The sequence below is a fragment of the Coffea eugenioides genome, chromosome 3 (genome assembly GCF_003713205.1).
Source record: "Coffea eugenioides isolate CCC68of chromosome 3, Ceug_1.0, whole genome shotgun sequence".
Taxonomy (NCBI): Eukaryota; Viridiplantae; Streptophyta; class Magnoliopsida; order Gentianales; family Rubiaceae; genus Coffea; species Coffea eugenioides.
In genome coordinates, this window is record NC_040037.1 from 16,803,597 (window position 1) to 16,829,821 (window position 26,225).

At 35.8% G+C, this 26,225-nt stretch overlaps 1 protein-coding gene and 1 pseudogene across 1 annotated transcript in view; one reads left to right on the forward strand and one right to left on the reverse strand.

The window, feature by feature from the left end:
* LOC113766201 (probable aldo-keto reductase 2) overlaps positions 1–664 on the forward strand; it is an 18,756-nt gene extending 18,092 nt beyond the window's left edge. The window contains exon 3 of the mRNA XM_027310413.1: positions 21–664. Within this exon, the coding sequence (XP_027166214.1) occupies positions 21–372 (352 nt within the window). The 3' untranslated portion in view covers positions 373–664. The remainder of the gene's footprint in view (positions 1–20) is intronic.
* An 18,938-nt stretch (positions 665–19,602) lies between these two features.
* LOC113767062 lies at positions 19,603–21,712 on the reverse strand (annotated as a pseudogene).
* Between the last annotated feature and the right edge of the window lie 4,513 nt (positions 21,713–26,225).

The following is a 26,225-nucleotide window of genomic DNA, read 5'->3' on the forward strand; positions in this document are numbered from 1 at the left end:
CCATTCCTGATGAAGTGCAGTTTTTGGCCGCAGAATTTCCCAAGGTTGAAACCAGAAAACCTGGAGGAAAACAAGAAAATATTTGCACGGGTTAGTGAAATGGCAGCAAAGAAAGGATGCACCCCAGCACAGCTGGCCTTGGCTTGGGTTCATCATCAAGGAGATGACGTGGTTCCAATTCCTGGTACCACCAAGAAGGAGAACTTCAACCAGAATGTTAGAGCTCTATCAGTAAAATTAACACGAGAGAAGATGGCTGAACTTGAGTCCTATGCTTCCGCTGATGTGGTTAAGGGTGATAGGCATGTCTCCATGGCAACTACATGGATAAACTCTGAGACCCCTCCTTTGTCTTCCTGGAAAGCTAAGTAAAGATATGAATCCATCTGAGTTTGGTGTTGATATTATCTTGAGAGTGTGGTCAAATGAATCCAAATGCTAGAATATTTGGATGAATAATGTTTGTGAGGAGGCATACCTATTTGACTAATTCTACTTATCAGCAGGCTGTGGAGAAGATACTTTTGTCTTTTTGAATTAGGCAAATCTATGTTGCTAATGATATAGACAGTATGCGATGCTTCTGTAATTCAACTTGTGTTGGTTTTGTGTGCTTGTTATTTGTGGTATTTTGCAGTGATGTCCTCCAGCAGTTTTACAATTATCTGAGAGAGGATTGCCAAGAAATTGTTGCCCAACAAACATATTCAAATATTTCTAAATGTTATACGTCTTTTAAAGACAGGGCAGTGACTCATTCTAGAGAATGATTGCCTTAATATGTTATACGGACGAAAATTGACAAGACTGTTTGTTCATTCTGGCTGATTTCCATTAACCTCGTGGCTTTCATCTTCTTTGGACTAATTAACCAGCCGAGACAACATGCAGTACCTACAATCGGACTACACACATGCGTACACATATACATACGCATACATATGTACATACATACATATGTATCTGTTGGAGGGAGGTGGCATTTTCTTGTACATTTTCAGGGTTCTTTATGATTTACAACAGTTTTATAAATCCTTGCAGCAAGTCTGTCTATTTTCAAGTTTGACAACTACTAGTCAATTCCCAACTTAATGTTCTCCAGTCGTCATATTCCAGCATCTGAATCATCTAGGTTGCATTTGAGGATGATTTTGTTAGCTAAAGATCAGCTTATCATTCTCCTTAAGGGACTATTATTTGGCACGAAACTGTGATAAGCAAATAAACTGAAATCAACATCCATACATGTGAAGCTTATTTCACTTAATTTAGCTGCGTTTTGACGAAGTATATGAAAATGAATGGGGTTATCTACGCTAACACAATTTTTTTTTATTAATTTATAAATTAATCTTTTATGCACTGATAGTGATTTTTTTAATTTGAGTTTGCAATTAAAATTTTACATATGTGTTATTTATCCAATTGTAATAATATATACAATGTCATTGTATATAAAATTAATTCCTGAGCCATTGGTTTAAGTCAATTCTGAAAATATCGAATTCCATTTTTGAAAGCAAGCGTTGTAAGCAAATGTTACCCATAGAGTCAAACTGTGCTGTGGCATCTTTTAAAATATATTGTAATGAATCACATCCAATATACTTCTCAAAAATCTTATTGTAAGTGCCTGTTTCAAGGTTAGGTATCGATCTTATAAAATATTCATGAATAGACTTTGCTCTTGAGAACTCTATTCTTGCCACATGTTTTCATCAAGGCTAAATGGTAATACAAATGGCTTGTGTACCTTACTCCTCTAACAACTCCAAAACTTCCACTATGTCTGGTATAAATTCAAATTATACACTTTAACTATCTATATCTATATGTATTGCAAGGGGATTTTTAGTAGAGAGCCTCTCAATGACTTCCAAACTTCCCATTCTTTTTTTTTAGAATTTTTATTTATTTTAATACATAAAAAGTAGTGGGTTATAACCAACTTTATCACCAGTCAAATTTAAAATTTAAAACTTTCCCACTATCTACTTCATAAACAATTTATAGTTTGTTATTTATACTTTAAGTCCTTTTTACTCCTTAATTACAGACAAATGCTCATTCGTATACTATGTTAATACAATCTTACATTTTTATAATTAAGAAATCTTTATCACTAAACTAATCCTATAACCACCCCTACAAATGAGCTTTGCAAATTACAATCACGTTTGAAAAAAATCACCATATCACCACCACGTTTTCCACTCCAATTTAAGAATTTTACTCTAATTAAAACTCCTCCAAGACATAGCATCCTACGGTTCATTCTTTCAACCAAATTACCATTTGCTCATTTGTCATCTTTTGGTTAATAAAAACAAGAACAACAATTCTATTGGTACGTAATTTTTATTTGATTACAATACAATTGTATATCTAACTGCTGATGCTATTTCTTCTTTAACTATTGTATTTCTTTGGTTAACAATTCTCATAAAATATATTACATTATTACACTTAAAACAAATACAAAAACTATTGATTCTTAGTTCAATATATATTTTAATGCATTTCTAGATCAAAAATGGAAACTCTACCTCTCCTCAAATTCGATAGCCATCTCCATTATTTTTAACACATAATTAACCATTACCTTTGCATTTTCAACTCTATTAATGTAGCTTATACCTCTTATTTATATATTTACTGTTCATGATATAATGTTAATTTTTTATTAAAATTATGCAGATTCATTTGAAGAATCTGTTCCTGCTACGCAAGACGCTATGCTTGTTAACATAGTTATAGCAGAACAAATTGGTAATGTTCTCATACTTTTCTCATGTAATTATATTTAATACTTTTTGAATATGATCTTAAGTATACAAATTAAGAGTGTTCATGGATCAAATAATCAGTTCATTTGCAATTTTGCTAACCATAACTAGATGTTCTGATTCGACCAAATTATAATCCATACCCTACCTTAATTCGAATGGTTAATCAGTGATCAGTTATCCTGTAGCATAGGGTTAGATTTACAATATAGCGTATCTTTCTTCCAAGAAAAAGAAAAGGACTTACACTTACAAATCAAAAAATACAACATTTTTCAGATCAATAATATTATTTAATTTTACAACTCTAAAAAATCATTAATATAAAATAGACTTGCAAATCGAAAAATACAATATTTTGCAAATCAATAATATTATTTAATCTTACAACTCCGAAAAAGAATGAATGCAAAATAGAAAAAAAAACACATTAAAATACTGAACATTTAAAAGATTTGTTTTTATTCTCTCTATTTCGTGGAACCTATCATTTTTTTTTCAAATCATGATGGTAGGTTACACCACAACCAAGTACTTAAGACTTAAAAGATTAAAAATAAAATAGTTATTACAATTATAAGTGGATAGATTTTATGAAAAATAAGTTATTAAATTATATAAATCATGAATATCAAATAGAATAAAAACACATTAAAATACTGAATATTTAAAAGATTTTTTTTATTTTGTCCATTTCTTGAAACCTATCATTTTTTTTAATAACGATGGTAGGTTACTCCACAATCAAATATTTAAGACTTAAAAGATTAAAAACAAAATAGTTATTACAATTATAGGTGGATAGAATTTATGAGAAATGAAAAATAAGTTATGACAATATATAAAAAAGTAGACTTATAGAATAAGTAAAATTAGTGACGATGAATATAGAAAGTGAAAAAGGTAGATGATAGTTAAGATTAGCAGCAAATGAAACAAAATTTATAAATAGAAAAAAATAAAGTAGTATAGTAAATAAAAATGACAATGACAAATGTGAATTGTACAAATATAGATGGGAGTAAATGTTAGTACATTAGTATAGGTTCCACTAACTAACCTTTTATGATAAATAATTATGTACGTAAATTCGGGTAAATGAAGTTTCTTAAAATTAAAAATGATAGTCGATTTATCAATTTTGACCATTTCATTGGTTATCTTATTTATCAATTTTGAGCAATTCAATTTTCTCAATTACTCATTTTTTCGATTCCTATAGAACACCCCTTGCACAAACACTACTTCCATTGTTTCAACATAACAAATTTACATTACATTATCGACACATTGATAGTTATACGCATATAATATACAATACTCATTTCACCAATCAATTACATTAAATAGGCATAAGATGACATCCATATGGTGTCAGAAGAAGATGGACGTTTGGTCCAAGAATAGCTATCTGTCAGAAATGTCAATCTCTAATGTCGGCGGAAGAAAGAGTTAAAAATAGTACAAAACAAGATCCGAAATTCAATTGTGTTGTCAAAATGGAGACGTTACTTTACCTTTACTACCTGATACTCAGTTTCTGGAACGAGTACTTTCTACTCCAAATTTAAGATTTGATTGTTGAACTCCCTATTTGGATTTACATCTATGGAAGACAAAATAGATCATTCAGTTGTCAATTCTATCGAACCGTATTCATTTCAAATTAGTGAAGAGTGTTCGCACTTTCATGCAAGATTATCAAATTGAATGCATAATGTTTGTAAGCATTTCATGTTGATAACATTCATTTTTATTTATATATCATTCATTTTCTAATATAAATTTTTATTATTCTTTCAAGATCTATCTTTTGAGAAAAGGCAGTTCTTGAATGATATACACATTTTATCATATTTCAAGTTATTGTTAGACAAATCTTACATTTTAATTTTATTTGTACAATTTTTTAACTTTTTTTTATTCACCATTTATTTCCATTTTTTTCAATAATGTTTGTACCGTGCGTAGTACGGATATTTACACTAGTGTTGTTGTATTACTTGAATCTTGAAAATGTTTGTTTAGACTATTTCAATTTAACTCTAGCACCTTATGCAAGGTATGAGGAGTATTAATCAATGTTCAGTCTAGATGGAAGTTCCACCTACTAAATGAGGTTCTTTTTTTTTTTTTTCCGAAACGTTAGCATTTTATATATATCTCCTTAACCTGTACAGTGTTTGGACAACGGTCCAAAGAAAAGGAACAAACTGTCCCATTACTGATGCACTAGCATTTAAGATTGGGATTCACCCATTCTTCATCTATCCAGATGTTTAGAGCATGCAAGCTCAACTTAATACATTCTACTTTCCTTGAAATAGCAAAAGAGATAGAGCTTTTGAAACAGATTACAAATGGACCTTATATCCTCTAATAGGTAGCCATCAGATGATTGTTGTGACTTGGTTTCTTTATGGCATCTACCAGCTTTCGGTTGTCTAGTTCCACTTGAATGTTCCATCCTTGATTACCAGCTTTCAGTAGAGCTAATCTGACTGCTGCAGCTTGTCTTGTAGTAAATCTCCTGATGTCCTTTCTGTTAGTGCCCAAACTGCTTGCAATTGTCCCATATAGTCTGTTGCTGAGATTCCAATCCCCACGGTTGGTTGATCTTTACTTTGGTGGGTGTGAATCTTTAACAGCAGTCCAGTATGGCACTCCATTTGCTCTTGATCTGTCCTTTGCTGTTCCTCTGTTTCCAGAGTGCTCTTCCCAGCATCCTTCCTTTGTTAGCTTCTTCAAATTCTGTCCATTCCTTTAGAGCCTTCTCATTATCTTAAAAGGCTCCTTCTCCTTATGGTTAAACTCTCTATTGTTCCTTGCCTTCCAGATCTGCCAGAGTATATTGATGGTGAGGTTGACCTGATCCTGCCCTCCTCTGCTCACTTGAGCTTCATGTATTGCAGACCACCATTTGGTGAAGCAATTTGACAGGTGTTCTATTCCATCCCACTTCACTGGTGCCATTTTCCAGATTTCCTTAACTTTATGGCATTGGAGTAGCATATGTTCAATTGTTTCTTCATTTGCCCCACATCCAGCACATATCGGGGTTCCTTGCCTAGTCCTTGAGTAGATGACTTCTCTAACTGGTAGTCCCCCATGCAAGCACTTCCATATGAAAATTTTCATCTTTTGACTTACGTTCTGCTTCCACAGTGAACTCCATATTTGAGAATGGTTCCATCCAGGCTAGTTCCAGCTTCGTCCCTCCTTCCAGAGCTCTCCATTTCCTTTTTCTTCACCCAAGCCTTGTATCCAGACTGAACTGTATATTGTCCATTTTGATTATGCGCCCAGTAGTAGCTGTCTTCTATTCCTGTCACACTTATTGGTATAGTTAGGATTCTTACAGCATCTTGATGATTGAAAGTTTTGAAGATAAGGACTCTATTCTTGCAGCATCTATGGTTTGCGGGTGCAAGTATAGTCAACTCAATAATTAGCATTGTGGGGATATTTTTGTTTCAAAAAAATTAATTTTAAAGTCGTTTCAGTCTTATAAGCAATTATGGAGTATTCTTAAGCACAATTGTAAGAAATCTTATATCAAGCACACAGAAAATCAACCATATACAAAATTAAAAGTGCAAAGTAAATGTGTGAGATGACTGATAGCCAAACAATTGCTTTCATTGTAACTATTATCATTTTTTTTTGGCGAAAAACTTAACATTAAACATGAAAACTCTTGGATCATGTACCATAAGAGTAGTATCAAAGTTAGCACCCTCTTGACATTGCTATTCAAGTAATGTATCAGGCCAACTTATAGTCACTTGAGACTCATCCAAATTGGGTGTCAGAGGTTGGGGATTTTGTGACTGCCCAAAATTTGGGGACTGAGTTGGAGTGAATTTCAGACTCTGCCATACTGTGGGGATTGAGTTGGAAGTGTTTGATTAGCTGTGAAAGTGTGTGGGGACTCATCCAAATTGGGTGTCAGAGGTTGGGGATTTTGTGACAACCCAAAATTTGGGGACTGAGTTGGAGTGAATTTCAGATTCTTCCATACTGTAAGGATTGAGTTGGGAGTGTTTGATTAGTTGTAGAAGTGTGTGGGAGGAAGGCGGTGACTAAATTATTTTTCCTTTTTGTTTACATAATTTTAATAGAAGGGTATATAGGATTATTGAAAAAGAAAATTTGACCTACATGATTACTTAAACAGTAAAGGTGAAGGTTGTAGGTGTAATTTTGAATACTTGAGGGAAGCTATTTGTAATTATTGGGAATTTTAGGAGAGGTTTCTAAAACTATCCGATAAAAGAAAATTGTAATGCTAGTTCTTATCATAGCCGCATCTCCTTCTTAGCATGAGTTAGTATTTTTCATTGTAAGGACAGTTTACACAGATCAGTCTTTGATCCTTGTTGTGGATTTGTTGTGAACTTTTTATTGAATTGTATTTTTCTCCTAGCCTATGGACCATTGTTATGTATGTGCTCCTTATCATGTCATGCATCATCAACTTGCAGGAGACAACAAAAAGATATTGCAATATGATGATAGGAATCTCTAAGATATCGTAGCCATCTGCACTGCACTTAGGAGTAGAAGAAGAAGAGACTAGAAAGAATGAGAAGAAAGTAAACTTGGAAGAAGAAGAGACCAAAAAGAATGAGAAGAAAGTAAAACAAGACACATAACAAACTCAAATCAATTTAGGAGAATCTCGGTTGTGGATCTTTAAATTTGGAGTGATTTTACTAGTGTTTTACCAATTTTCAAATCTAACAAAATTGGTTCTTTATGTGATATAATTGTTTTCATTTACTCTCTCAGCTTCTAACTTTAATTGGGATGGTTTCTTTTGTTTCTTTAGTTTTTAAGTCAAGTTATAGCAATAATAATATAAAAATGCACAAATGTAATGCAGTGTACTGAAACCGTATATCTTGCTCTCTTTAAAAATCTAAACAAATTAATGAAATCAACATTTGACGTGTTAGGTTAGTATATCTAGGAATAATGAAGATAATACACAAAAAAGGATAGTATGTGCACAATTCCAAATAATGGTTGATTGCCTGACAACCTAAAAAATTAGGTGATCAGTTGTTTTCGCATCATTTTAAGCATTGTCATAGGGATTTGTCGCTCGAGTCTTTGATGTGATTTGTATATGTAGTTAAAAAAATCATGTCTAACTTCATTTATTTATAATTCGGCCCTGTCAATTACTGACTTTTATGGGGATAATTTGATCTCTTCATAGAATCATGTAAAGTCCACATGATGCAATTAGCCACAAATTAGGTTATGCGACTCGATTGCACCTAATTGAAAATATTGTAATATTGTAAGGGGTAAATTGGTGCAATTCAATTGCAATAAGGTGAGAAAAGAATATTTTTGAAGAGATTTATTGATATTAATCCTAAGATTTATTTTTTGTAGCCCAGTCAATAACGATACTAGTATATTTTTACGAAACCCGACCATAATTGGTGGCAATGGCGAATCCCCAGTTTAAACTAAGTTTTTCTAACTCCAAAAATTTTATTCAAATCTAAGACCAATTCAAGTCCTTTTGTCGAAATCAAAGTCCGACAATATATACTCTTATCAAGAGAAACCCACTAAAATACCAAAGAAGAAAAAATTCAAAAAGAGAAGCTAAAAAGAATCAGGAAAGATGTACTTTTATTGAAGCTATTAATACTCTTCACTGAATTTGTAGGGCGCTGGTCTTGTATTTGTACTGGTGCAACAGAATTTGCCCTTGTGCCTTGTGCTACCATCTTGTCTATGGCTGTGAATATTATGGTGTGTTGTGTTAGGCACCAAAGGAATAATAAACTAGTCGTTTTGGGAAGGCTTGCCTGCATTTTGGAGTAAGAGGCAAAACGACGTAGTTAGACTTATTCAGACAGTTAGTGCTTGTTGTTCAAGTTAGTTAGTGGGATAACAGAATTCTATAAATGATTCCCCTCCCTCTTGTAACGAATTCAGCATGAAATATACCAGATTCATTTTTTCTCTCTCTTCTCAGTTGCTCTCTCTCTCTCTCTCTCGTTCCTTGCTTCCTCTGCCTTCTTTCCCATTCCTTCACCCTGCTAAACCTCTCCTAAAAATCTATCTTAGAAGCCTTCGCTTGACAATTGGTATCAGAGCAATCGATCCTTGGCTGCTTGAGACACCACAAATGGCTAAAAACACCAGGTATCGATCATTGGAGGAACAACTCAAGAAACAGGAAATTAAGCTTCAAGAAGTAATGGAGACAATGGCCGTGGCTCAGACCTCTTGTCAAAATAATCTGCAGCAGAAGTTTCATGAAGAAATGGAGCAGAATAACGCGAGGATAGAGGCTATGGTGGGAAACTTGGATCAGAAGTTCAGTAAGATGGAGCTGAAACTCAACGCGCTGTTGAAAGTGATGATGAAGGAAAAAGGCATGCCAGAAGTAGAAACAGGTGCATCTGAACCAATCCTACCTACTCCTCCAGCACATCTGAAGCTCATGACTCCCACGGAGATGCATGGAGTTCAACCTGATGTTAGAGGTAAGATTTTTACCCCCAACCTGCCAAGACTTGAAATGCTTATGTTCTCTTATGGTAATCCTAGGGAGTAGTTAAGAAAATGTCAGAAATATTTTCTGAATTATCAAATACCTGAGAACCAAAGGGTAGATATGGTAGAAATGTTCTTGGAGGGGAGAGCTGACAATTGGTTCCAGGGAGTGAGACTGGAGAGACCTAGACTGTCGTGGTCAGAATTTTGTGAATTATTATGTGAAAGGTTTGCTGGGAAGTGGTCACGTGATGTGGTTGAGGAATTCAACAAATTACAACAAAAAGGGACCGTAGAGGAGTATAAGGAGAAATTTGAAGAGTTGGAAGACTCTCGTGTTGATTAGAAACCCCAAACTGGATGAATGATACTTTATATCCAGTTTCATCAGTGGTTTAAAGGAAGATATTAAACCAATGGTCAAAATGTTCAAGCCACAGACTCTATCCAAAGCTTTTGAGGTGGCTGAACTACAGGAGTGCTCACTTGAAACTTTGTCTAGGCAGCATAAGCCCCCAGGAAGGACAGCTGTTGAACCTAAGTATGGGATGTACAGGAACCACAACAACAACCAGAACAATCCAAGCTCTTACAAGCTTCCAGCTATTGATCCAAATCTCAAGAAGATTGACAATAGATCCAGAGAGTTTAGTAAGATCTCAGCTGAGGAAATACAGTATAGGCGTAAGCACAACTTATGTTACAGGTGTGGGGATAAATTTGGAGTAGGTCACCAGTGCAAATCTAGGGGATTGAACTGTTTAGATATGGAGGAAGGTGAGGAGACTGAATTTGAAGATGCAGAAGGAGAGCAAGATGAGCTCACAGGAAGGGTAGGAGAAATGGCTGAGGTGTCAGTAAATGCTTTAGCAGCAGCAATACAAAGGAAATCTATTATGCTACTAAGTAACTTAGGTGGAGTACCTATCAAAATCCTTGTAGACACTAGTAGTTCTGACAGCTTCATACACTACAAATTGGCTAAATCTCTTCAACTTCCTTATCAAACAGTCAGACCTTTTACAGTGACCTTGGCAGATGGTACTGACATAACTAGTGGAGCAATCTGCCCAAGTGTTAAGTGGTTGATACAAGACTATCAGTTTCAGTTCGATTTGAAGATAATGGAGTTGGGAGATTGGGACATCATCTTAGGAGTTGACTGGGTGTGTCAATTTAGTCATATCACTTTTGATTTCCATGCACTCATTATTGCTCTTAGCAGTAGGGGTGATTTATTACATCTACAAGGCTTCATTAACCAGCCTGTGATGGAGCTGGTAAGGGGGAAAGATCTCAGGACTTTTATACAAGAAAAGCAAAGGAGTTGTGCCTCACTACAGATGGAGTCCAGGGTTGATCAGGAGAAGGACATTCCAGAACTGGTGGCCTCAGTTTTGCAGCAATATTCTCAGGTGTTTGCAACTCCACATGGACTACCTCCTAAGAGGGAGTTAGATCATTAGATTACCTTGAAGCCAGGAGCAGAGCGATTCAAACTTAAACCTTACAAGTATCCCCATGCACACAAGTTTGAGATTGAGAAACAGGTTGCTGAAATGCTTACAAATGGGATTGTTAAGCACAGTTGTAGTCCCTTTGTCTCTCCTGTGTTGTTGGTTAAAAAGAAGGACAATACTTGGAGGTTATGTGTGGATTATAGGAAGTTAAATGAGCTTACTGTCAAGGACAGGTTCCCTATCCCAAACATTGACGAAATGCTGAATGAACTACATGGGATAAAATACATGTCTAAACTGGACCTTAGAGCTGGATATCATCAGTTGAGAGTCAAGACAGCTAACATACATAAGACTGCTTTCCAGACACATCATGATCATTTTGAGTTTTTAGTAATGCCATTTGGCCTAACTAATGCCCCAACTACCTTTCAATCTCTGATGAACAGAATATTTCAACCTTAGATGAGGAAGTTTGTGTTGGTTTTCTTTGATGATATTCTAGTTTACAGTCCAACGTTGGAAGCACATGCACAGCATTTGAAAATTGTGTTAGGAGTCTTGGCTGACAACCAGCTTTACTGTAAAAGGTCTAAATGCTCCTTTGCTCAAACATCAGTGGAGTATTTGGGACACATTATCTCTGAGGAGGGAGTGAGTATGGAGGGAAGCAAGGTGGAATATATCTAGTCATGGCCTACTCCTGGCACAGTTAAAGAGCTGAGGGGATTTTTTGGATTGACTGGATACTATAGAAGGTTTATTAAAGGATATGGGGTTATTTGCAAACCATTAACTCAATTGTTGAAGAAGGAAGTTTTGTGTGGAGTTATAATGCTCAAATAGCATTTGAAGACCTCAAAACAGCCATGACTACTGCACCAGTCCTGAAAATGCCAAATTTTAAGCTTCCTTTTGTGATAGAAACTGATGTATGTGGAGTTGAGATTGGAGCAGTCTTGATGCAGTAGGGACATCCCATAACCTTTCTTAGCAAGGCTCTATCTCCTCATAATTTGGGAATGTCTGTCTACGAAAAGGAACTGATGGCTTTAGTATTAGCAGTAACTAAATGGAAGCATTACTTGGTGGGACACCACTTTCTCATTAAGACTGATCATCAGGCTCTCAAATATTTGTTGGAACAAAGGCTTACTCATCCTTTGCAGCATAAATGGCTCACCAAATTACTGGGGTTGGACTATGAGATCCAGTACAAAAAGGGGTCTGACAATGGGGTTGCTGACGCCTTATCTATGAGAAGGATGGAAGGAGAATATGAAGAGCGAGAAGTAGTGAATCACCTTTGTATTATCTCGGCAGTGCAGCCAGTTTGGATGAAAGAACTGACTGAGAGTTATGAGGGTGATGGGGTGGCCCATAGCATCATGTCACAACTGCTGTTAGATCCTAATGCTTGCTCAGGGTATCAGCTGGAGAAAGGACTACTCAAATTCAGAGGGAAATCGTATGTAGGAGGAGCTAATGGGTTAGGCACAATTTAATCAAGGTCTTGCATGACTCAGCTGTGGGAGGCCATTCTGGTCAAAGGGTGTGTTTGCAGAGGGTGCAATCTCTATTTCATTGGCCTGGTATCAAAAAGGATGTCATACAATTTGTGCAAGCTTGTGACATTTGCCAAAGAAACAAACATGAAAATGTTCCTTATCCTGCGCTGCTGCAACCACTTCCAGTCCCTCAACTGGCTTGGACACATCTGACCATGGACTTCATTGAGCAACTCTTTCTCTCCAAAGGGTATGACACTATTCTGGTTGTGGTGGATCGTTTTACCAAGTTCAGCCACTTTATGAAGTTGTCCCATCCTTATTCTGCACAGCAGGTAGCTCAGCTGTTCCTTGACCATGTGTATAAGTTACATGGTCTGCCTGAATCTATCACTTCTGACAGGGATAAGGTATTCATTAGCAAATTTTGGCGGGAGCTCTTTCGCACTTTGGGAGTTGGTTTGCACTATAGCTCATCTTATCACCCTCAAACAGATGGTCAAAGTGAGAGGGTCAATCAGTGTCTAGAAAGTTATCTCAGGTGCATGTGTAGTGAGCATCCATCTCACTGGAGTGACTGGTTGTCTTCAGCAGAGTTATGGTATAATACAAATTTTCACACAAGCCTGCAGCTTACACCTTTCGAAGCCTTATATGGTTATAAGTCAGTGCATCTATCTCTAGGCCCTTTCATGACAGTGTCATTTCTACAGCAACTGATATGGTGCAGGAGAGACTTCAAGTTCTAGCAAATATCAAGGACAACCTCGCCAAGGCTCAGAGTCGCATGAAACATTTTGCTGACTAGAATAGGACAAAAAGGACTTTCCTAGAGGTGATTGGATATTCTTGAAACTACAGCCTTTCCTATGATTGACTTGAAACTACAGATAGACTGACTGTGGCCATTAGGAAGAGTTTAAAACTATTTGCTAAGTACTATGGACCCTTCCAGTAGAAGTGGCAAAATGGATAAATGGTTGATAAATGGTTTTAGTTAAATGGATAGTGGATCAAATTGATCCAATCCAATTAAAACCATTTAATAAATGGATCTAAATGGATGTCATTTAAATGGATAGTGTAAACCATGATCCATCCATTTATCCATTTACTCTCCCAAATCCTAAATTTAAGATCCAAATGTTTTTTTCCAAAAAATATAGATCCCCAAAGTTCTATCCTTAAATCACCTAAAGTGGAATTCTAATAAGAAATCTTATGTTATTTGACAAGTAAAATATTTTCATCACATGTGCACGTAGTACCTAAAAATGTATGAAACTCCTTATTATACCATTGATATACAAGCTACCTTATATTACTTAGTAAATTAGGTGTCTTTTTTTTTGGATAGTTGGGTTGGGTGATAAGGGGAGAGGGATTGCAAGTATGAGGATTTGGAAAAAAAAAAAAAGGTGTCATTTACATATCTTAACCAATGTTGCGGGGACACTCGTTAGAAAAATTCTTTTTATAAATAAAAGAATTAAAAAAATAAAAATTATTTTGACACTGCATGATGCATTCTCGCTTTTTCTTTACTTAAGAATATAAATGTTTGCAATCATTACTACATGAGAGTTTAATTAAAAAAAAACAAGAGTAGAGACTAAAATATAATTTTGAAAAGGATGGAAGAAGTCTAGGAACTAGAAGCAAATAAAATGCAATTAATGTTATTGGCAACTTGGCATGTGAGGAAGTTATGAAGGAAAGAATAGGTGGTCCCACAAAATTAATTTGACATATGAGAAAGTTATGAAGAAAAGAATAGATGGTCCCACAAGATTTTATCTCACATTTTTATAAATGTGTTTTCTATTTTTTAAGTTAAATGGATGTATATGGATAAGATGGATAATCCATTTAAATCCACCAATATAATTGGATTTAAATGGTTATCCATTTAAAACCATTGAATTTATATGGATCATCCAAATCCATTTAAGATTGGTTTATATGGATGGATTGGTGGATATGAATCCATTTTGCCACTTCTACCTTCCAGGTCATTGAGAAGGTTGGGGCAGTAGCTTACAAGCTACAACTACCAGAAAGAGCTCAAGTCCATCCAGTGTTCCACGTTTCATTGTTAAAGAAGAAGGTTGGAGTTGCTCAGGACATAGAGCCCACTCTTCCTGAGCCTGATGTTTTTGATCAGTGTATACCATATCCTGAGAAAATATTACGAAGGAGGGCTGTTATGCTCAAGTCTCAACCTGTCATTTAGTACTTGGTGAAATGAAATCATCTACCAGAGTCGGAATCTTCTTCGGAGGACAAAAGTTTCATTGATAAACAGTTCCCTAATTTCTTAGCTTGCGGACAAGCTTGATGTTAATAGGGAGGGAATGTCAGGCACCAAAGGAATAATAAACTTGTCGTTTTGGGAGGGCTTGCCTGCGTTTTGGTGTAAGAGGCAAAACGATGTAGATAGACTTATTCAGACAGTTAGTGCTTGTTGTTCAAGTTAGTTAGTGGGATAATAGAATTCTATAAATGATTCCCTTCCTTCTTATAATGAATTTAGCATGAAATATACCAGATTCATTTTTTCTCTCTTTTCTCAGTTGCTCTCTCTCTCTCTCTCTCTCTCTCTTTCTTTCTCTCGTCTCTTGCTTCCTTTGCCTTCTTCCCCATTCCTTCACCCTGCTAAACCTCTCCTAAAAATCTATCTTAGAAGCCTTCGCCTGACATGTTGTCACAAAATTCACCCTTGTGTCCCAATTTTGGCTCTGTATTCAATTGAGCCTTCTCTTTAAACTCATGATCTTTTATACTTAAATCCCTTGCTTCATGGATTCAATTGAGCCTTCTCTAAACTCATGATCTTTCATACTTAATTCCTTTCCTCCCTTCTATAACACTACCATCAAATGTTAGAATGATAATGCATTCTTTTTTTTTGATAGAAAGAGTGAAAAATTTTATTAATATCAAACTAAATCTGCTTCAATAACAGAAATAACAAAATAAGGTAGATAGTCATTCCACATATGAGAATCTGAAATTGATAATGCATGCTTAATTAAAAGGTGAGCAACCTTATTGTTATTTCTAAGGAATCCAAGAAACCTCCCAAGTTAAGAAATTGTGCAAGTGCAAAATGATAATGCATTCTATGACGACCCTACCTCCCCCTGGGGCGTACCTCAAGGTTTAGTGGACCGCTTGCCCAACTCTTGTCAGGACTCGCTCACTCACTTCAAATAAAATAGTTTACAACCTCAAGAGTAAATGAAATAATAGCTCCCAATTTTGGAACATACATGTACATTCATTTCTATGTTAAACATTCATACAATCCCAAATACAACAAAAGATTTAAGTTCTAGATACATTCAATCCTAATCGAGCACTAACGCGAGTACAATCGCAAAAATTTAAAAACTAGACTATGCTATCCTGTACCAGTTTCACGCTCTCGCTCGTATCCCCTGTAAGAAAAATAAATTTAACAAAATAGAGTGAGTTAAAACTCAGTGCGGTTCCAAATAGCAAGTTGACCATTATTTAAAACTGCAAGTATATCAAAGTAGCAAACTAGCGAGCATAATAAGTCAAGAAAATGAGTAATAACACTTCGTACAACCAACCACTGGATATTTAACATGTCAAGTAAAAGGATACAGTTTGCTCTCGGGAGCAGGTTCGGTAGCCACTTGTTCAAAATCTGATGACATTCCGTCAACCATAGAATTATAACAAATCCAGTAGAGCACCACTTAACTATGATCTCTGTCCGCTATTCAAACCCCCTACCGGGCCTGAAATCCAAGATAAACACGTATGGTAATACTCGAGCATACCGATTAGTCTAGCAGATAACACTCCACTCAACAAAACAAGAGACTTAGGGTTCGTTATCTAATCGACCAAACTCTTGCTGGTTAGACTCGAATAACTAGCCACAAGGTTTCTGGAATTCCAGACAGGATGCAAGTCATATGCATGTATATCAAGTCAATTGCAGCCAAGGAACAAGAATATATCACATTAGGGTAAGTGCGATAAACTACACTCTTGCCTGACCAAACCAATCAAATATCAAGTATTTAAATTAAGTATCATGTTCAATCATGTACTTGGAAGAACTCACCAAAGATTTAGTGCTTATCAAAATCACGCTTAGGTACAACTCCTTGATTGGAATCCAAATCTGCGATAGAATATTATTTACGAGTTTAAAATCCACTAGAGTTTGAAACATAGGAGTTTTTTTCAAGAAAATCAAGTAAATGAAACTTGTTTGAGTAGTAGTCATATGGCTTATCAAACTCTAAAAAATTTATACTCACTCTTTTAGTTTCGATAAAGAAGTGATTTATACTTTGGAAGTCGTACTTGGTATGAAAAATCGAGAAAATTGTATTTTTAAGGGTCGCTACTTTCACTTTTTAAAGGGTATAAGTTTTGGCAAAAATTTCAACTTATGTACCTCTTGCTAACGAAAACTCGAATATCATAAACAATCGAAGTTCGTTTCAACCTCGAGTCGTCGCTCAAGTCTCAAGTTCTCTCGCCTAACCCTTGAGCGAAAATTTAAGCAGCATACCCTTTGTATTTCGCTATTTTTCAACCACTTATGGCTTCATTTTTTTCCTCAAATCAACCCAAATTCAACACATCAACAAGTTTAACAAAATAACTCTTCAACTAGACTCAATTATCCAAATACAAGTCAATTCTAGCAATAAAACCATCAAGATCAAAGTTGGAAACCAGTTTTAAAGAAGAAATTATAAGTGGCAGATTGTCATCTTTCGGTGTTTTGGTCATAACTATAGTTAGGTATATCAGATCGAGCATCGACACCCAGTTCTCGCATTTTTATGGTAAAAAATGGACGGTCAGAAGCACATGAAAAACAGGTTAGGAAAATTAGAGTTTTTACACAGTCAGGAGTGTTCTGGCCAAAACATAAGCTAAAATAATCCAATTGATTTGAAATTTTGTAGGTAGAAAGTTAACTCAAATACCTATAACTTTTATGTTTTGTCCAAAAGCTGATTCAATCTACAACATGGAGAAATTCATAGCCCAATTTGATTCCAAAAACAGGGCAGAACTGACATTCACTACCAAATGCTGGAAATTCAACTTTTAAATCTAAAAAGTAACATTAAGCCATTAAGCACTTCATCAATTTCATATCCTAGCTCAATAACATCATTTACTAGATAAACAATAATAATCAAAGTTGAAAAATGCAAACCCTAGCTAAACATTCCACTATACCATCAAAACTAAACAATCAACTATAGCAAGTCAAGATTAAAAGTTTCTATACTAAACTTAGCAAGATTAAGCAAGAGGAAAGGAAGTTTTAGCCGTATACCTTCCAAAAGCCTCTTGAAAGTGAAGAACCAACCACTATCTCCCAAGATTTCCATCACTTCTAGCCTCCTAAGCACCAAGATGAAACTTTAATCGGTTTAATTTTGTTGATTTCACTCAAACAAAGCTTGATTCAAGGTTAGAGTTGAAGTTGTTTTTCTCTCTTTTTTCCTCTCTTCCACTTGGCCAACCAAGAAGAAAAGTGAGGAAGATGAACCAAAAAATGAAGGATAAGAAGGAAGGAAATTAGTTGGTCAAACACCTCTTGGATGGTCGCCACTTGTCGTTACAATATGATTCTTATTTTTGTTTCTTTTCTCCCTTTTCTTTTGGTCAAGAATTTCGGCCACTTTAAGGGTTAATTAGGGACTAATTAGCTCAATAAAAATCAAGGAGATTAAAGTAATAAAATAGTGTTCAAATGGTGTATTCAATCGATAACAAACAGTGCACGTCGGTTCAAGATTAGTTTCTTTAACTCTCGCATACTTGTGTTTTTACTTATAGTTCACTAACTTATTATTAGCACTTTTAATAACACATTTTCTCTTATTTAAAACTCACTCTTAACCACCAAATTTAGTACACACACCTCCACAATTAATCACATTACCAAAATACGCAAAAATCCTATTTTACCCTAACTATAAAAGGAAAGATAAAACTCTTAATTCTATTATTTATTAGAACTAGTGAGAGAGTAAAATTAGTAGAAAAAGGAATTATAAATGAACTTATTCATTGAATAAGAGAATTAAAAAAAAATATAGGTGAATTTCCAAGTCCTCACACATTCTTGCTACATCATCATCAAAGATCAGAATTACAGTGTATTCTTACTACCTCATCCAATCTTCCTTCCTATTTTGCTACAACAACACAGTCAATGGTTAAAACTATAGTGATTCTCAGTGCACAACCAGACCTCATTCTCTTCTTTGCTCATCATTAGACAATTGATCATGATTACCTTTCCCTCTTTTGCTTCACTCAAACCTCATCCTGGAAATCCAACATGACCACATTTCAAATTTGCCTTTTTCCTATGTGCAAAAGACATGATTCAATCACAAGGATGGCAGATATACCATTGCAAATAAATTCATGATTAACATAGATTTAGGGATGGCAACGGGGCGGGGAAAGGGTCCCCCGTCCCCCGCCCCATTGTCTATTAATTCCCCCCGACCCCCGCCGCGTCCCCCGCTTCCCCTGTGGGGGCACCCGCGAGATTAATAAAATTTTATTATATAATTTTATTATAGTTAAATTCTAATAAATAATCAAGTATTAAAAAATCAACACATCATCAAGTTATTATTCATTGTAATTTTACAATTGAAACTCATAAAAACAATCAAACAAAAGTTATTTGAATACAATCCAACATGATGAAATAAATACAACTAAAATAGTCAAGTTTTCACTTTTGGTACAAATACAATCACTAATTTATTATTATGTTTGTGCTTTTTTTTTTGAGAAAAAAGTGTTATTCTATTAAGTGTAATTAGGAATTTAGTATAAATGTATTAGTAAATTTAGTATAACTAATTAATAAATTCTATTAGTAGACATGTATAATTATTCGTATAATGATAATATCAATTATATTACATATACTAATATATATTATATAATACATCTAAGTAATAATAGCATTATCACAAGTTTATAACTAATTAAATTATATATTATATATAATTATATATACATACTTTTTTTTTGCCGGTGGTGGGCCGGGGGATGGGGCGGGGGTATGCTCCCCCGCCCCCCGCCCCGTTTCTAAGCGGGGGGAATTTTTTCCCCCCGCCCCAACCCCGCCCCGAGACGGGTGCCCGCGCATTGCCATCCCTACATAGATTCCGTTCAGCTTGCTATTTTTTTTTTAAGTTTTATAAAAAAAATATTATAATGATTTGACGTATATAAAATAAAAAAATAATAAAAAAGAAATATTGACATATGAAACATACATTTAAGAATACATATATTCTCATAGTTAACCTAATACACAAAACAGAAAGGAACACAAACGTTACCTGTTCTATTCCATAATTACAAAATATCCTCCTGTCCAAGGTGGCCTTATTGAGAAAAAGGTCATGACAGTACTTCTAAGTTCTAACTTAGACAATTAGACAAAGACGCTTGGAACTGATTCAACCGGTTTGCAATCAACTTCTCTCAGTACAGTCTGCAACCCTCTACCGGCTGCATTTCCAAGGGGATGCAACCCATGAGCGGGTCCAGTCATGTATGCCCGGTTTTCCCTCTCCTTGGCAAATGAGATGCCAAAACGACTCTCCACATCTACCAAGAAAAATCATTAGTATTAATTTCGAACATAATCTATAAACTAATAATGGTTTCATGCAAGTGAAAAATTTTGAAACTTTTCCAAATTATACAAGATTATGAACAGAAAGCTGGTCATTATAACATACTTTGATCGTGATGGGCGGGTGACTTTCGAGTTTTTTAGAATAATTCAATTAAAATACTTAAAAAATAGTATAAAAAAAGGAAAAAATGGAAATTAAAAGCTTTTCAAAAAATGATCTACAACTGTACGGGATTTACTATTAAAAAAAAGACCTATAACCAACTGAGCGCGGAACAAAATATGAAAGCAAAATGTGTCACAGCATTGGTTAAAAATTACTAGTTTAAGAATATTGCCATTTTGTGTCCTAGGCTTAAAATTCAATCTCAAATATTCACTTAAAAATAACTAATACAATAGTGTTTCACCAATATTGTAAAACTACTTGTCAATTTTCTTAACATGGTATGATTTATGCCAAACAAAATGTTTCAGTTAAAAAAAGTCATGATTGCATATCATATAAAGAGTTAATGTCTAGAAATGTGCATATCAAAGTACAATTAAAAAAAAAAAAAACCAAATAACAACAAAAAATATATATACCTTGGGCAAGATTGGGATAGAGCTGGCCATCCCTAGTAAGAGCCATCATAACCTGGGGAATTCCAAGAGGGAGACTATCACCTCTATCAATTTGCCAAAAGTGGATAGTTTTGCCATAGGTTTTGCAAACCTTTTCAAGATCTTGCCTTTGAATAGGGCCAGGAACACCAGGCATGAAGAGGTAGCCACCCTTTACCTCGAACTCGTGAGTGTGCCAAAAGGCTTCTCATTATCAGGCAAAGTCAAGTATAATTCCTCAGAGATTATGTACTCTAAGCCAATGAGTTTACCATCATCATCAGGCTTATCATATATCAAACACTGCCTAAAATCCTCATTTTGATGCCCGCAAAAGTGGTGTGCCTCCACTTGCCTTGTCATGTCATGCGCATAGAAATGGAATCTAAAATAAATGATCAAACAACAGAAAATATCAAGAACAGATGTAAATGAAAGAATCAAAACATACACTAGTAATTCTTTTTGCTTTTATAAAATATATTTTTTGAATTGCTTTTTTTGTAGGAGTTCTATTTTTATTACTTTTCTGTTACAATCTTTGGATACAAGTTCTATTTTTATGGCTGGAGAATATGTTTTGAAAAAAATCTTCAACTTTTTTTTTGGGTAAAAATTACTAACCAGTTAATTCGAATCAATTCATCTGCTCAATTGGGAGAAAAATAGCACAAAACATAAAATCCATTAAACTATTAAAAACAATTAATAATTTTACTTTAGTTTCTTAGCCACTAACTGAAAAGGATGAAAAATAAAAAGCTCAAAGCTGTAAAGCAGAAAGGATAATAAATAGCCCTTGAATTCTGATAAACTATCCTCCGTCTGCGTTCAACAAAAACTATAAACAGCCAAGAAATTAATTATAGATTAGGAAAAGAGCCAAAAAAAAAAAAAGAAATGGTGAAAAGGAAGAAGAAGAAGAAATGGTAATTACGCGCAGAGGTGCTGGTGGATTTTGTTAACAGGACCAAAGCCCTGAAGAGTGGCGGTGGCAGTTTCAAGAAGGGCAGTGCTGGTCTGAGTTGGCTCCCCGGGAACCTCCGGCTGGGTTGACACATTCTCACCTTCCATAGCTCTTTCAATTTTGTAGCAGATAATCTGACTCTGGTCTTGTGAGCTCCGAACTGAAGAAGAAGAAACTCAAAACTTTTACTGATGAATTTAGTCCATCCGGGGAGATGAGAAGGGAGCTTATAACTCGGCAGCAGTTGCATGCCGATTTACACGTTGCATGAAACGTGGCAGATTTGGTTGTGTTTAATTTGTAAACGTGGCAAACAGGTTTGTCTGTTATGCTTAGTCCTTCGGTTGGGTTTTCTTGTTCTAGAGTCCGATAAAAAATTTATTATAACACTTTTTAAAATGTAACGCATGTGAGTTAAAAAAATTAAAAATATACAAAAGATTTACAGAAAATGAAAAAAAAATTCCAAAAAGTGGCAATCGAAACGAGACCTTACTCTGCGATGCTTATGATATCAGGTAAAGGGTAGGGAAAGTTTCACAAATAGTCATCTCTTTATGCATTGTTACGTACTAGTTATGAAGTAACACTTCAAGTGTTTGAGCAGTTGATAAAAAAAATGAATTTACAAAAAATGTTTTCATGAAAATTAATTTTGTATTTTGATATTGAATAAGTGTAAGGATTCGACGGGTAACTGGATTTGGTCTGAAGTCGTTTCCCGTGCGTTACTTGGGGTGTCCGCTTTTTGTGGGGCGCCGGAAGTGTCTATACTTCATGGAGCTGGTACAGTCAGTTATTTCTAAAGTTTCTTCATGGCGGTCCAGATTTCTATCCAATGGGGGTCGGATTGTCCTCATCAAACACGTGCTTTCAGCAATCCCAACTCATTTATTGGCAGCTTCGTGCCCTCCAAAGGGAGTTCTAGCTTTAGTTGAACGGGCTATGGCAAATTTTCTCTGGGGGGAGCGGGAAGGTGGCCTCCGACATCATTGGATTAAGTGGGCAGACCTGTGTGCCGACTCGTCAAAGGGCGGGGTTGGTGTTCGATCGCTTCTGGATGTTCATACAACATTCTCATTCAAATTGTGGTGGCGTTTCCGTACGGGAGAGTGTTTATGGGCGACATTTATGAGAGCCAAGTATTGTCGGCAGAGTCATCCATGCATGGTAGCGGCGGGTCAGGGCAGTTCATATATGTGGAGGCGTTTGCTTCAGATTCGTGAGGTGGCGGAGCAAAATCTTTGGTGGGAGATGCGGTCGGGACAGTGTAATTTCTGGTTCGACAATTGGATGGGTTCTGGTCCTCTGTGTCAACGGTTACAAAGTGTTTCTGATCACTCAGTTAGGGATTTCGTATTGAATGGAAGGTGGAATCAACAGTTGCTACGGCTTTGGGTTCCTGATTACATAGTATCAGAGATAATTACTAAAGTTGCCCCAGTGGGATCCGCGGACGATCGTGCGGTGTGGGCCTTGACAGAGTCAGGAGATTTCTCCATTGCATCCACATACGTGCTGCTTGGTAGTCAGACCCCCTCATCTTTCATGTTCGATAGGGTTTGGCACCCTGTAATTCCAATCAAGATATCATTCTTCATGGTTAGATTGCTGCGGGATCGTTTACCGTTGGCATCGTCCCTAGGAAGGTTGCAAGTCTATGGCCCTTCCAAGTGTTTTTGCTGCTTGGCCTCGCAATCTGAGTCATTGGATCATGTCTTTGCGGAAGGTGAGTTAGCTCTTTTTCTGTGGACCTTTTTTGGGAATAGCGCTGGAGTGAGTTATAGAGGTATGGGGGTGCGGTCTCGTTTGGCGGCTTGGTGGTGCCAACCGGTTCGGCACTCTCGTCTGGAGTCTTTACATTCGGTTTTGCCTTGCATTATTTGTTGGCATATTTGGTTGGCACGGAATCTTGCAATTTTTGAAGGGCAGCTCCTGCGTCGACAGACCATTTGTGACCGTATCTTGGCAGATGTCGTAGGGCTATTTTCCAAGAAGTTTGCAGGTGAGTTTTTTGGGGTTGGCTCCTGGTCGACGGTCCTCTCCATCTTCTCTGGGTGGAGGCCTCGGTATTCCCATAGAGTGGTTTGTTGGGAATTTCCAGTCCAGGGAGCCTTCAAGTTAAATGCGGATGGGTGCTCGCTTGGCAACCCGGGCGTTAGTGGCGGGGGTGGTGTGCTTAGGGACTCGTCTGGTGCTTTGTTGTTTGGCTTTTCTGTTCCGTTTGGGGAACTTACATGTCTGCAAGCGGAGATAAAGGCTTTGGTGTTTGGGGTGCAACAATGCCGTCTTCGGGGTTTCTCGCGGATTCGGGTGGAGGTGGATTCTCTTGTGTTAGTCAACCTCCTGGTAAGACAATTCAGGTGTCCGTGGTCAGTTCGGTCGGATCTGGAATCGTTACGGGCTGTCCAAGGGTTGGAGTGGACGGTGGGGCATTGTTATCGGGAAATGAATCAAGTGGCGGATGCCTTAGCCAAGGTTGGGGCACATTCTGAGGGTATTATTTTGTATACGACACAGTCTGAGTTGCCAAGGGTGGCAAGGGGGGCCTTAGGTTTAGATAGGTCGCAGATTCCTGCGATTCGTACTCGAGCTATTTCTCACTGAAGCCTGTATATTTTGATTTTCTTGATTCTAATAAAATCGTAGTTTTTTCGGAAAAAAAAAAAAGTGTAAAATCTAGTGGTATGAAAATGTGCAAAAAGATAATTATTTGATAGTTACTTATAGTCCTAAATAGTAGTTAGTAAAATAATTTAGGGATTTCCACATAGCTTCACAGAAAAGAAGAGACAACACATGCTAATGGGTAACTAATTTTTTTTTTTATCATTTGTTGCATGATTAGTTGGGCCAACTAAATTATAATAACTCTAATAATATTGCATCTTGGATCTTCTCGTCAGATCTCAACATTAGTTTTGACCTTGAATCAATTGGATAGCAAAACTGAGGGAATAGACATACACAGATATCTATGAAACGGTTCGTTTAATTAGTTACATTTGATGATTTGTGATTCACAGTGTAATTTTTTATATTTTGTAATTTTATGATTTTTCAGATCAAATATATCTGTGATATGTTCAATGTATTTTCTGCCATTGTAACAGATTACTTTGTCAATCAAATCCTGTTGGACGATTTTCAGCTAGATGATTAATAATATTGACTTTTGTGTTATTAAAAAAATTAAATTCTAATAACTCTTATAAGTTCCAATCGATTGGAGTATCGAATAGAATTATTCATGTTGCAACCTTAATTCAAGTCACCATAGTATAAATAGATTTTTAATTGTAATTAAATTTCCTTTAGTTTGTCTGTTTTTCCTTGTTCGTAATTTCCTTACTTGATATGTTTTCTTAATCATATACATAATAGAAATTAATTTGGCAAAGGAAATTTGTAAACGAAAAATTATAAGGGACAAAAAATAACTTTGGATAAATATTTTGTTTGGAGGGGGTAAAGTAATAAAACTTTGGCTGAAAATGCTAATACCAAAGGAATTTTACAAAGTTTTGGGAAGCAGCTGCCTGCCCGCCTCCATAGTTGCAGATCTTAATTTCCACCACCGCATTCCTGGCATTGACTACAGAGCATGGTGGAGGAAATTCAACTGAAAATCCAGCAGCCATTCCTTGTTTTTAATCTCCAATCCTTGTCATCTTTTCTGCTCAAGTGTTGTATGGATTAATATTGCTATGTGCATTGGCACCAGCATACACATTAATTTTTAGCTGCATAAAAAACTATCAAGCCTCATCAGAATATTCGAGGACTTGGGAATATTTCCCAAGATCATAGCTTTCAAGAGTCATCCTTGTTTACCACTTTGAGATATTTGTTTGCATAGGAATCCAGAATTTTCCAAGAAAACAAAGGACGTCAATATGATATGCATTCACTAGTGTAATCTATATATGTAATTTACAAGTCCTTAACTTTTTTTTAAAAAATTAAACTGTTAATGTTTTCTTTATATTGATTTGTTTCGATTGGGTCCTTTAAAATTAATTTCTTTAACTTTTCTTCATTTTTTTCAAGAGCACTTTATTGGTAGATGGTTTAGCATGGATGTCTGCCTATTTATAAAGTAGAATCAAAACTCAAAAGTTACATAGAGGATGAGCAAGGTGTAGTAGAAATGGCTAGAACAATGCTAACACTTGAACACTTGAGTCGTGCTTGAAAGCACTGTCCTAAGAAACTATTTCAAGGTATTGAAACGTTTCCCCAGGATGAAGCAAGTTTTCCTCTATTTTGTGAGAGGGACGTAGAACCAGTAAATTTCGTTTCAAAACCAGCAGGAATATAAGAATATTAAGAAGAGCAGATAGAGAAGAGGGAGGAGAGAGTTTTCAAAGTGTAGTCTTCGTTTAATCGAGGTGAAAAAGAGCCTGACAAATGGCTCTATTTATAGGCTTCATGAGATTGTGCTTTGAAGAATGAAATCTGATTTCCCGTAGAAGATTTGCATGCTTCTTGGATTGTTTACAACATGATAAGATCTAGACTTATCCTCTGTTGTGAAAACCAAAATGTTTGAAATAGTAAAAGCACATGAACAAATCCTTTGGCTGAAACACATCAACTAGCTTTCTGAACTTGCTTTTTAGGCCTTATCAAAATCTTATCTTTGAAAATTTCTCCCTAAAAATAGGAACAAACGTTTGGAAAACTTTA